Source organism: Aedes aegypti, chromosome 1 (assembly GCF_002204515.2).
Source record: "Aedes aegypti strain LVP_AGWG chromosome 1, AaegL5.0 Primary Assembly, whole genome shotgun sequence".
In the NCBI taxonomy this organism is placed as follows: Eukaryota; Metazoa; Arthropoda; class Insecta; order Diptera; family Culicidae; genus Aedes; species Aedes aegypti.
In genome coordinates, this window is record NC_035107.1 from 226,112,055 (window position 1) to 226,125,591 (window position 13,537).

The following is a 13,537-nucleotide window of genomic DNA, read 5'->3' on the forward strand; positions in this document are numbered from 1 at the left end:
AACTTTTCCAAATCTCAATCGATTTTTATGATATTTGGATTGAAAGTCTCTTACTTGAATAGCATTCGAACCACCGTGACATTTATAAGATTTGTTTTGAATTGAGCTAGAAATCTTAAAAAGAAACTCTTACCCCACTCGAACTTTTGCCCCACTTTACTCTAAGTTTCCGCTATATATCGTGTAATCAAGCATGGACTCTAACCTATTACGACAATTCGCATAAATTTACATGATGTTGATGTAATATTACACTATGTGCCATGTAAATTTGCGACATATCTGGCATTCTCTATATGTGCATGATCTATCGCTGAAATTTACATGGATTTTTCTCTCTGTGCAGAACAAATGCTTCCATGCTTAACTACAGCACTTCATACGCATAGAAGCCATATTACTGCATCATTAAATCTTCTAAGCCTGATACAAAGAGGCATTAAATAAGCACTACATTCACTCTGTATTTGCCTATAGGACATACCCAATAGCACTTTGTAGGCGGATAGTTTAGGATAGTGAATGCACTCCAGTTTGTTGCCCTTTTTGTAGATAGGACATAGGCCTTGATTCCACTCCTCCGGTAGCAGTTCCGTCTCCCAGATATTGTCTATTAACCAATGTAGACAAGCGGTCAACTTCTCCAGGCCGATCTTGATTATTTTGGTTCCGATACCATCTTTGCCACCGGCTTTATTGTTTTTGAGGTTTTGAACGGCATCCTTTCACTTTCCGCTGTACTAACCATCACCTTCGACACTTAAGCTCCATCGAAGTTAATACGCCAATCCCGTATTATCCTCGATTTACTATAGACGAACAACTACATTCTAATTCAAAAGGGTCCTAAAAATTTTAATACAATCTTTGTTTTATTAAATTACACGACAGAACATGTCCTTGCTACTGCTTTGGCAAGTCTCCCCTTCAAATTACGACTTTATCATATTGAAGCTCTAAAATTTAAAATTGGCCCAAATTTGAAGCTTGACACTTTTGAACATGTTTGGCCCACATTTGAAGCTTGACACTTTTGAACATGTTTGACGTTCACTTTGGCGACAAATTTCCACTGGGGTTTTACTGTTTTTAAAGTGCTAACACTGGGGCACGGTAGACACAACAAGGTAGGCTATTCCCACGGGTAAACAACGGTTTTCAATCAAAACATGTGTCGTTATTCCTACCGTCAAGCATGTGGCTTACGGGATAGCAAAAGAGAGCAGGCCTTGTCTTTTTTTGCACTCGTTCGAGTTTGCGATAGGAATGACGTCACTACCAAATGTCATTTTTTGGAGTATAATACCTTGCATCTTTTTACCATGCACTGGGGTTGTTCCTATCTGACATTTCAGGAAGCACACGGAAAACAAATACACCCAAAATTTGAATTTAAGCCAAGAGGTGTGACAAATCTCAAAAACCTGAAAAAATGCTTTTGGACTTAAACTAACGAAAAACACCTGAAAATTGAGTTAACATATATTTCTGGATTAAACTTAAGCGATTGGTACTTAAATTGAAAGAGGGTTTTAGGACCCTATTGAATCGCTGCCAACTAGGTGAATCGCTCACACACAATCGCTGGCGCTCGATCGAAACCGCACAACTTTTCATTCTTCCTCTGTAATTGAAAAGTTATTTGATTCGCATGCACGTACTCCAGAGGAACGTGGACGATACTCGACGACGCAACGGCAACGAAGGCGACGACGGTGACGCGATGCGATATATGGTTCGGATGATAGAAGAGCGCGCACAGCTAAGTACTTTCGAGATGGATTTTTGTTTTCAATCAATTTGTTTTTTTAGATATGTATGCACGAGCAAGCAGGCAAGCTGGAGTCACGGTGTGCTTGTAAACGTTATTAAAGAAAAATATTATCATACATTCTGAACCCACCTCACCTTTAGAGTGCGGATTATTTTTCAAAACTCAAAATCAAAAATTCGAATTTGAATCACATACAAAGAGAAACCTCAAAGTTAGAGATATAAAGGTGCCACAAGCAAGAGCGAATGATGGGACAGGAAGACAGTCGTTTGGCATGAAATGGGTATTTAAGTAGTATTGGAAATCCTTTTGAGCGTGATTATATCATGAATCGTATTATTACCACCTTATCCCACTAACTCAATATCTTTTTAATGACATTCATGGAGATGCAGAGGTATATTCGGTTTCTAGTAACAATATTTGTCTAACCTTCATTACCTCGATGACCGCATTGGGCGTGGCCGGCGCCGTTATTGACTTTTAAACTTTGAATTCTCGATTTGTGCAATTTTAGTATGGTTAGCTAATCTCAAGCTCCATTAATTAAATCTTTGTTCAACTTGGATTGTTCTGGTCAATCACAGAGTGCAACTACAAAGCGGCCGTCCATGCTCATAATCTCAAATGAGGTTCTCATAACTTTGTAAAATTAACAATTCTCTTCAAAATTAAACCTATGAAAAATTTGTAGAATATCAAATTTGTAAATACCTGAAAAGGTCGTAAACACAAAAGTCAATTTGGACAAATTGAGATGTAAAATTGTGAAACATAATAGAATCGTTCTGGTTGGCTTCGATCCCACGACTCCCAATACGCTAGTCTGGGCGCGTTAACCAACTACGCCACAGAACGGGTAACGATTCTGCAGCGCGATCGGCCAACCTGAAACCAAAGTCCATCACGACCCCATATTCTCCTTTACAACCCTACACCTCCTTCGGCTCTCTGAGATTCTCAATTCTACTCTTCTAAGCGTGCCTACGAACAATGGTGAGAGATCTCGACAGCACTGGCTTTTATATTCAACAGAGTAATAATACTGCAGCGATATCCCGAGCGTTGGAAGCTGGGGAATATGACACTGATCTTTAAGGATGGAAATGCAATGAATCCTGAAATCTATCGTGATGTGGTGGTGAAGAACGGATTCGGTCAAATCATGAAGAGGATTCTCAAAAATCAGCTACAGTGCCACATGCTGAAGTTCATGCACCCTAGCCAGCATGGTTTTCTCAAGGATCGATCAACTCTAACAAACTTGATGGAAACGATTCAGAAGTTTAACCATGTGCTGGATGACGGCAGTCAGTTGGATGCGGTTTACTTTGACGTGTCTAAAGCGTTTGACAAAGTCCCACACACTCTGTTACACGTCAAGTGCAAGGCCTACAGACTATCTGACGATACTATCAACATACTGCGCACACACCTTTCAAATAGGGCGTATCAAGTTAAATTGAATGGTGTGTCATCTAGGCCAATTTTCGCCACATCTGGCGTCGGTCAAGGATCGGTTCTTGGACCCTTGTTTTACTTACTGTTTTTTAACGACTTACTATTCAAGATAGCAGACTGGTGCTGGGCGTTTGCTGATGATGTAAAAATTGCTAAACGTATAAGGACAGTTGGCGACACTTTGCGACTGCAACAGACGATTGATAACATTACCCACTGGTGTACTTCTAATGGCCTGGCTCTCAATGTGAAAAATAGCAAACACATCACCATATCGCGCCAGAAACGTCCCTACGAGTCAACGTATTTTGTTGATGGAGTGCCACTGGAAAAGGTATCCGAGATACGTGACCTGAGTGTAATAGTTGACAGACGCTTGAGCTTTAGTCCACACATTGACATGGTTGTACGAAAAGCGGGTTCGTGATGAGGATATACAGAAGCTTCAACCAACTTGATCCTATGATATCACTTTTTAACCGTATCGTACTCCCAATTTTAGAATACTGTTCACCATCATGGAACCCATGCTATTTGCAATATGTAGAACGTATTGAAGCAGTGCAGCATACGTTCACTCGTTTTGTATACAGAAAATTGCATTTTGCGTACGAGCCCTGCAGATGACATCGTTATGTGATCGACGGCGCGTTCTTGACATGTCTACGCTTCACCGACTAGTTCATGGTTCTATTCACTGCAGCCTCACCAACGATCTCCAGTATCGCTTCCCCACAAACGGTCTACGTCACGTGGATCTATTCTACGTTCCCAGGCTAAGAACAAACTTACAACGAGAGTTACAACGACGTGGACATCTTTATGAATCTTACGCAATTCAAAAGAATGATCCAAGATTAGGTTTTATAGAGTGTGTTAGGTATTGTTCAATCGATATAGAAATTCTTAAAATGCCGTCCGATTATTGGGAAACCCTGTAGGACTATGCAGTGTTGCATTTGAACGCGTTCAGTTTGCGTTCCAGTTCAAACCTTTGAACGAGGGGTCAAGTAGGCTTGAACAATGAGCAGTTCAAAAATTTGAACCCGTGCGAGCTAAAAACTGAACGTGAAATGGAAACTGTCTCCATGGCAGATACACGACATATTTGAATGCGGAAGTTTAGCAAACATGTTAGGAAACTTCAATGGTTCAATATATTTGTAATGTCATGAACGCAATATGTTCTGATATAGTTTTGTACGGTTTTCAGCTTCGTTGTGCATTTTGAAGTGAACGGGCCGTTCTTGAGCAGGTGCAGAATCTGGCACGAGAGTTCAATGCTTGCTAGGTTCTCGAGCAAAATTAGAACGCGTTCAGTTCACTGTTGGCTCGCGTTCAGTTCAATATGCATCACTGGGACTATGTACAACAAAATGAAATGAAATAAATAAATAAAGTCTTCTATGGGCATGAAACGTGGATTATGCTCGAGGAGGACTTGCAAGCACTTGGAGTCCTCGAACGTCGGGGGCTTAGGACGATCTTTGGCGGTATGCAGGAAAACGGTGTGTGGCGGCGAAGGATGAACCACGAGCTCGCCCAACTCTACGGCGAGCCCAGTATCCAGAAGGTGGCCAAAGCTGGAAGGATACGATGGGCAGGGCATGTTGCAAGAATGCCGGACAGCAACCCTGCAAAGATGGTGTTCCCTTCGGATCCGGTTGGTACAAAAAGGCGTGGAGCGCAGCGAGCTAGGTTCAAGTGCGTATCGATTTGGCGAGCGTGGGGCAGAACCGAGGATGGCGAGATGCGGCCACGAACCGAGTATTATGGCGTGAAATTGTTGATTCAGTGTTATCTGTTTAGCTGTTAACTAAATAAATGAATGAATGAGACAAAGCCTGCTTCTCAACTTAGTACTCAATGAGCATTTCCACAGTTTTTAACTAAGAGCATCCTTTCCCAAAGTTGCCATTTTCGCATTAGTTTGGAGGTTGCTTGGATAACATATTTTTAGAATTAGTGGGTGCGAAAATGACGGTCAATATTCTCTCAAATGACAATTTCAGACACACCGTGGGAGTGCTACCGCAAACCACCCGGGGTTGAGAGTTGCGACGAAGGTAACCAGGAGCGGAAAAATGCTCCTCCAGCTGAAGCACCATCATCATCATCTGCTTCACGGTGAGAAATCGAGCGAACACTTGACCCAATTTTGAGGGAGTTGTCTGTAGATATGGATACGGATATATGTGTTTAAGTAAAGCACATCTCTATACCTAAATTGGATTGTGATCGAAGTTTAGTGCGAAGCAGATGCGGAACTGCGCTGAAATCAAAACCATATTGGGACTGGATGCTTAGTCAGCAAGCAGTTCAAATCACCACGAAAGGAGCGCAAGTTTGCTGACTGCGGCAAGTGGGCGTCATAATTAATGCCGAACATCATCGCGCTGCTGCTGCTGCTGCTGCTGAAGGAAGAGATCCCACTCGGCATCTCCCGGGTAGAGGTGAATAACAAAATATTTGCGGCACTCAATATCATATCAATAGCAAAACATGCAATCATAGCAAAATTTGTAGTTGGTGTGTTTTCGCAGAAAATTATTATTAATTAAATTATTTGTTTATTTCTTTTTGTCTATTATTTTGCTATTGGTTTAATATTGCTTTGGCAAAATAAGTTATTCTTGAGATGTTTTGCCAAACGAATAATTCTTTTTGGTATTTTAACTTATTTTTTAAAAACAAACAAATAACAAATTGTGACATTCGATCATTTTATTTTTATGGTAGAATTTGATATTCATTTGTCATTCTCCTTTACCCGGCCACTCACACAAATTTCGTAGCATCTCATCTCCATCATCGATGAAAGATCAATAGAGCGGGTTCGACCGGGAGTGTTTGGTTAAGCTCACTCACAACGTGAGATATCGCGCTTCCAGTCTATTAACGGAATTGGTCGGCGATGGTGTGCACAAATCGTATTTACATACGCGGGATTCGGGTGGGCGATGCCGAATTGGAATCGAAGCTAATGCGACTCAATCGAATTGAGCTAATAAGGTTTTGCTGAGATTTCATTTGGTAATGATGTATTTGCATGATTTGTTTGAAAATTGGGCAAATATAAGATGTCTTCTTTCGATAAGTTGATCCACGACGCTACGAGTTCCAAGTAAACGTTGGCCCTGATTTGGACGATGACAATTGTAGATGACAATCTTAAACTCTTCGAAATTATCTGGCAAGATCTGCAGAACGCAATTAAAAAGAAAACTTTTTAGTGCGCTTCGCATCCTTGTGCTTTGCGTACACAAATTATTTCTGCTCTCGGAAGTTTAGTCTTGACTATAACGAGTGACTATAAGGCACTATAACGAGTGACTATAAGGCACTTGAAGAGCTTGAGCTTGAGCTTGAGCTTGAGCTTGAGCTTGATTGGCCGCCCGTGGATGCACTCCAGATCGCCAGATCAGCTGCACTTACACAAGGAACCAACCGAATGACTGCTTGGGACTAACAGGCATCCTCAGTGTATAAGTGCTGGTGATCTTCTATTTTTAGGCAACAATGGCACCTGCCACGTCAGAATGCAGACCAATGAGGGGAAGGGGGAGGAATTGATGATGCATTGAACTAACTCCCACGTAGACCGTATATTCCACTGCATCCACGTCAGTTCATGCGGGAGTGTATGGATTGGGGGAAAGGCATGGCAGAGAGGTTTGCTGTTGTGGTTAGCAGACTGCCTATGTATCAGGCGTAAGAAAGGCGTGCGCGTGGAAGTAGGAAGCGTTAGGGAAACGGTTTCTTGTCCGTCTCTGGTTCTAGCGTTTGCTATGAAAGAATAGTTTGAGTGTGGTATATTTAGAATGGAAGATAGAAGCAAGTGAGAGATATACAACTACAAAGTACGAGGAAAGGGACGGGCCTGGGATTGAACCCATGACCTTCTGCATATGAAGCAGAAGCGGTAGCCATCAGACCACCAACCCCCCGAGTGACTATAAGTCACTTGAAGAGTTCAAAAATAGAATAAAGAATTTCCCCAGTCCAAGTAATCATTATGAAAAAGAGAATCTAATCTGGCATTCGTCAGTAACGGTTTTCTCAAGAATATTATTTGGATCACTTTTTTACAAAACTGATCTAAATAATATCGAAGCTTTAGAAAAATCCATACTTATGTTTTTTTTTTTTTTTTTGTGAAGGAAGATACCAAAAAGTGTGCATGTGCATTTGGCATTGCCCTTCACACAAACGAATTGTTGAGGCTCGTACCCGGCAGATGAACGGCAACGTTTTCCGTAGCCGGAATTCCCCAGTCAGAAACTCCAACAATTCTAATTTTTCAGTTGCCTAATAATCATAAGCTTCATGTAAATGTTAGTCATGCTTTTTCACAAGCTAATTTTCTTCCGACGGGAATCTTTTCAATTCGAATGGCAATATCCCAGTTATTTTCTATCCTATAATCACGATTTTGCGTAGTTTACATAGGTTTTGCGTGGTTTGTATAGTTTTGTATTGATTTTATTAGTTTGTGATTTTGTCTCATATCGCTGTACATCAGTGAAACTTGTAATTTTCAATTTTCACTACGGAAAATATTCATTATTTGTCCAATCCAGTAAAAAATCCCATCAATAATTCTTCCAAAAAACTCAAGAGTAAAATCCCTTTTCAATTCTTCGACGAATTTTTCAGGATTCGTAGATTTCTTCATGATTTATTTCCGTACTATTCCAAGCATTCATCAAGAACTACTTTACCAGTTTTCACTGAGTTTGTCCTGGGATTCCCTCAGAAAATCATACCTGGGATTAGTAGTCATTATTCTACAGATTTTTTACTGAAGTTGCTTTGGCTTTCTGATCTTAACAGATTTTTTTCTGATCTAAACAGAAAAGTTTCTCTTCAGATTCTTTCAACAAATTTTGCAGCAAATCACTCAGAAATTCTTTAAGGATTGCTTGAAAAAATCACAGGCAAAAATTAATCAGGACTTTCTGCAAAAAAAATCTCATGTTTACTCTAAGGCTTTCTCCTAATATTGCTCAAGATATTCATAAACAATTAAACAAGATTCTATTGAAAAAATGTTCTTAGCGATTTATCAGAGAAGTTATTCACAGATTTAGATTTTTTCACAGCATATTCTCTCAGTGTTTCTTTAGATTTACCTTCATAATAAAAAGCTTCAAAAATTTAAAATAAAAGCTTCAAAAATTCAAACATTCTTATAAAGTTTCTAGTGGAAACCCATCCAAGTATTTACCATATATTTTTCACTTTAATTAGCGTTAGTGATTTTCCTGGGGATTTAGAAAAAAAATAAACAGATTTACTAAGGGATCTAACTAGAGTGTCCATCCCGAGACATACTGGGACAAAACATCCCGGGATTTGACACATTTTGGGATTTCCCGTTTCCCGGAATTTGAGTTCTGACATCCCGGGAATCCCGGGTTTCCCGAAATTTTCCGCACTATCAAACCTCATTTGATAAAATATGAAGAAGAAAATGAACGATTAATTATTTTCATGAAAAGACCAATTTACCCAGTAAGAAACACATATTTTTTATTTGTCTAGTTGTAAAGTTTCAATGCTTTTCTCTTCAACATTTGCCGATTTTTTAATCCAAGGCTGATAAAGCAAATTTGAAAGTACACCTAAACTTTAGTCAATAATTTAGGGTAATTAACTTTTTGCATGATCTTCTACAATACCTGCAATGATCTTTAATCGTTTCTTTATAACAGTTTTGATGACTTTTCAAATGTTTGAAGCAAATTGCTTTCATATTATGACTTAATGTTTACCATACTTTCATTAATAAGTGATATAGATAATTTCAAAAATCCCCAGCAAACCCGTAAACTTTTTGTTAAGTTATTTCATCAGAATAAGAACTCATACTTGAAATGTGACTTGTTATTATGAACATGTTATCTTGGAAAGTTGCATTATCTTTTTCTTTCATTGGAAAAACATTGTAGTGTTGAATTTCAACTTTTATTTGAATTAAAATACTAGTTTTATTGAAAACTTTAGAAATCCCGGGATTTCCCGGGATAAGCTTAGATTTTTGTCCCGAATCCCGGGACGAGCAAAATGTCCAGGAAATGGACACTCTAAATTTAACAATTCATTCTCAAACTTCTCGAAATAAAAATTAATCAAGTATTCTTTCAGGTTTGAAAAATAACTCCATATTATTACAAATATTAATTCTAAGATTCTTCCATAAATTATACATAAAAATATGATTAATAATGTGAACTCTCCCTATTTATTTGAAAAACTACTCCTGGAATACCTCAATATTTACGAATACGGATTTCTTCCAAAAATTACTCTATAATTCACTCAATATCAGATTTATAAAGTTTTGGATGAACTTCTAAAAAAGTTAGGATAATTTCAGCTTAAATTGAATTTAAAAAAAATAAACTAAATTCTTGTCGGACAATTCAAACATTCACCGTAGAATTTCTGAAACTTTTGAAGAAATTCCTAACGATGGACCTCACAGAAAAGCTGGGGTGGTTTTTGTAGGATTTTCTACCATAAATCTTGTTTTTTTTTTATTCGTCTTTTATAAAGGACAATCATTCACGTTTAAACGGATGGAATTCTTACTGGAGCTATTTTGTATCTAATATATAAGAAAATGTTGTCAAAGTTATTGGCGGTATTGTTTCGGAACATGCCAGAGATGTCTTATGGTAAAATTCGTAATGTAAGATTTTACCGAATTTAAAGCTTGGAGAAACAAATTTTGCATTACAGTCGGCTCTCCACATCTCGATGTATTAAATCTCGATATCTCTCCCTGTGTCGATGATTTCTCAGGTCCCTTCATTCTGCATACAATGTCTCTCTCCACATCTCAACATCCTCCTTATCTCCTCCTTCTCCATATCTCGATGTGTTTCTGTTAATTTTTCATTCCCAATTTTCTCTCTGTATGTCGATATGACCAATATCAGGGGTTACTAGACGCAATTTTTGGGGTTCAAAACAAATTAGGAACGTGCAATGACGTCTGATTGTTTATTATTTTGGGAACGGAGTGTTTTTCAATCTAGTATTCATTAATAATTTGTTCTTTGTCTCGATCTCTACCTATCTCGATGGTCCCTTCGATATCGAGATGTGGAGAGGCGACTGTACTTTGAAGATTGGTTGAGGTATTTCTGACGGACTTTCCGAAATCTTGAACAATACGTATAAAAATCCTACTCTTTCAAAGAAACCCTAGACTTTTTTTTCCATGTTGCTTTTTGGAAAATGAAGAAAGGTTTTTTTCGCAATTTCTCATCGTAATAGGCTGTTTTTCATAACGTCAATCTGTCATGAAACGGCCAACTTTCATGCACTGAAGAATACAGTGCGGAAATAGTCATCAAGCAACTGAAACCAATGCTGTATTTATTACGCAACGCTTTCTCATTACGCAACTGTTTTGAGTTGTGTAATGAATCATAACACAACAATTTTTCAGAAATTGTAAAACAATGGTGAATGCATTCTGATATTATTTTTGATACCCTCAAGAGATCTTCTACGAAATTTCAAAAAATGTTGTACGTAACTCGTTGTAGAACTCGATTTTTACAGCACTCGTTGTAATTATACGCGTCGGCGAGCCTCGTAGGATAAATTTACGATTCGTGCTGTAAAAATCATCATTCTGCAACTTTTTCCGTAAACTACTATTGTACAAAGTTGCTTATAAAGCGTCATGCGAGGAAGGAGAAACAACTAAATGTTGAATCGGGTGGAACCTACATAGGCCGAATCCTATTCTTGGCACTTTTAATTAACTTCGGTGTTTTTTTTTTAAAGCTACTTACCTTTTATTAACAATATGAGTAAAAGTGCTTTTTATGGCAATGTTTCAAACCATTCGGCCGAGAAAAAAAAACCCATGCCAAAGGGAATCATGGAAGTGTCCAGGTAGCTCTGCACCCTGTGTGTGATTATTTATAATCTTTTCTCTAGAAGCTAATGACTACCGGATAATTGAAACCTCTCTAATGAATTACAAATAAAAGTGTCTGAATAATAACTACTTAATCCGGGATTTTCCACGGGACTACCAACTTAAAACTGACGAAGGAGCTCTTGAAGAAAACATTGAAAAAGTATGGAAATAATTGGTGATCAAATCCCCGAGGGAATTCGGACAAGAATCTGTTAAAGCATATGGTTGAAAACCTATAAAAAAAATCGACGAAAAGTCACAAGAGATATTGCTCGTGAGTTATTTTAAGGAAATTGATAGACTTTTTACTGGATTAGACACAGAATTAATATTCTTTGAAGTAAATATTTAAAATTACGAATATCAATCGAATGATGTGCAGCAATATGAGACAAAATCACAAACAAATCCATGCAAACCACATTTTTTTTGAAAATTGGGATTATTGCGATCGAAACTACTTCTGTGAATCAATAATTTGCTAGGCCCCTTCAGAAACAAAAATCCTAGCTACGCCAATGCTCAGGAGCCAACTCCGGCATAGAAAGAGGAAAACAAATTAGTACTAACTAATTGCAAAAAAGCTGAACAACTCATGCAGTTTGAAAGCGCGCACAATTTTAATTTAGGACTCACTAGTCCAATCGAAAATCAAGTTACTCGTGATCTTAAAAATATTCTTAATCAAGAAAACGTTTTGGAAAATTCCTTGAGGACTGATTTGGAAAAAGGGAGGATTATTATCAAAAATATGAAAGCCCCTTGCGATGATGGAGTTTTTTACATTCTTATCAAAAACATTTCAGAGAGCAGTTCATCATTCTCAGTTGATATATTTAACGATTACAGTTGCCATATTTTCCTGACAAATGAAAAAGGCCAAGGTTGTACTAATTTAAAAACCAGACAAAAATTCTGCAGACGCTTCTAGCTGTCGTCCGATCAGTTAACTTTTTGAAAAGGGCATTTTGAACAGAATGATGGTCCAAATCCAATTTTCGCCAATGAACCGTTCGGATTCCGACATGGACATTCAACCACTCATCATCATTTACGTGTAACAAATGTGATTCGGTCCAACAAATCTGAAGGCTATTCCACAGGTCTTGCTCAACTAGACACAGAAAAGGTATACGACAGTGTTTGGCATTTGTACATTGTTAGAATAATTCAAAGTTATCTGTCAAATCCTGAAGTGTACAGGTTAATTATCAGAACTCCGAGTCTGAAGACTTCCCGTAAGAGCAGGCGTTTCTCAAGGCAGCATTAAAGAGTCAGTATTCTACAATATTTTCACATCTGACTCACCTAAGTTATTGCTGTGTGCGTTTGAAATGTAAATATCAAATGCGGGAACACCAAACGCGCTAAGATTTTTCATAAGGAAAGCGAAGTCAAAGTTAGCTTTTCTTTGCTAGGTTGGCGATGATATGGATCATGGTTGCTAGGTGTACTTTGATTAGTTTGTGTTACCGCGTTTGGAACGCATTTGTCCACGATTTGCACGTCAAACGCAAACAGCAATACATCAGGGTTGTCAAACATCGTTGTTTGCGAATGACACAGCCCTCCCCGCCAAAGGACGAAGCCTGCGTGTTATCTGTAGTAGATTGCAAAAAAGTTTGGATATTTTTTCTTCATACCTGCAAAAATGTAAGATTTTTCCGAATGCTTCCAAAACTCAACTAATAATGTTCCCGTATAAACCTAATGCTCTTTGAAAACTTCAAGTAGACATGTTGTCACGATGAGAGGAGTTTCAATAAATTGGTCAGATGAAGTTAAGTATCTAGGGCTCATGCTAGCAAAAAAATCTGGGTACGCCACTGTTCGGTGGTGTTGTTTCTGCATTATTTGTATAAGAATCGTTCACATAGACGATGTCTTCTACAGATAAGTTAATCCACGAAACCATGGATTCCAAGTAAATGTTGACCCCCATTTGGACGCTCAATCCAGTCTACAGCATATCGAAAACAGAATTCCGAATTAGGTTGTCCAACTGACAAACTAATTACATCTCCATTGCTCAGCAGAGCAGATTTATCATCCATATGGATATAAATAAAACATTATCCACAACGGACTTGAATTCTCCTGATTGCCCTCTTCAGCAGGATGAGTGCTGCTTGCAGTTTCTCCGACGAAGCAATTCGTGTTGTCAAATAAACATATTTCATTCCCTAACCTTCGGCGACCCCGTACCCCTCCCCTTTCCAAACTTATCCTCCAGACCATCAAGTACCAGGAAAAATAGGGCAAAACAATTGTTTACGCCAACGACAATGGCAAGCATTGCTCCACATGCAACTTACGCCAGGCTACACGCAGAGAAAACTATTGTTAAAACTACAATATTT

General features: G+C 38.4%; 1 protein-coding gene across 2 annotated transcripts in view; it reads left to right on the forward strand.

Moving 5' to 3' along the window:
* The window catches only part of LOC5580206 (zinc finger C2HC domain-containing protein 1C), a 176,051-nt gene that overhangs the window by 85,940 nt on the left and 76,574 nt on the right, over positions 1-13,537 (forward strand). Inside the window, exon 1 of one of the 2 annotated variants that reach the window (XM_021857711.1) lies at positions 5,390-5,688. The exons of the other annotated variant lie outside the window; for it this stretch is intronic. Within the exon in view, the coding sequence (XP_021713403.1) occupies positions 5,614-5,688 (75 nt within the window). The 5' untranslated portion in view covers positions 5,390-5,613. Of the gene's footprint in view, positions 1-5,389; positions 5,689-13,537 lie in introns of those variants that run through there. 2 annotated transcript variants of the gene reach the window in all.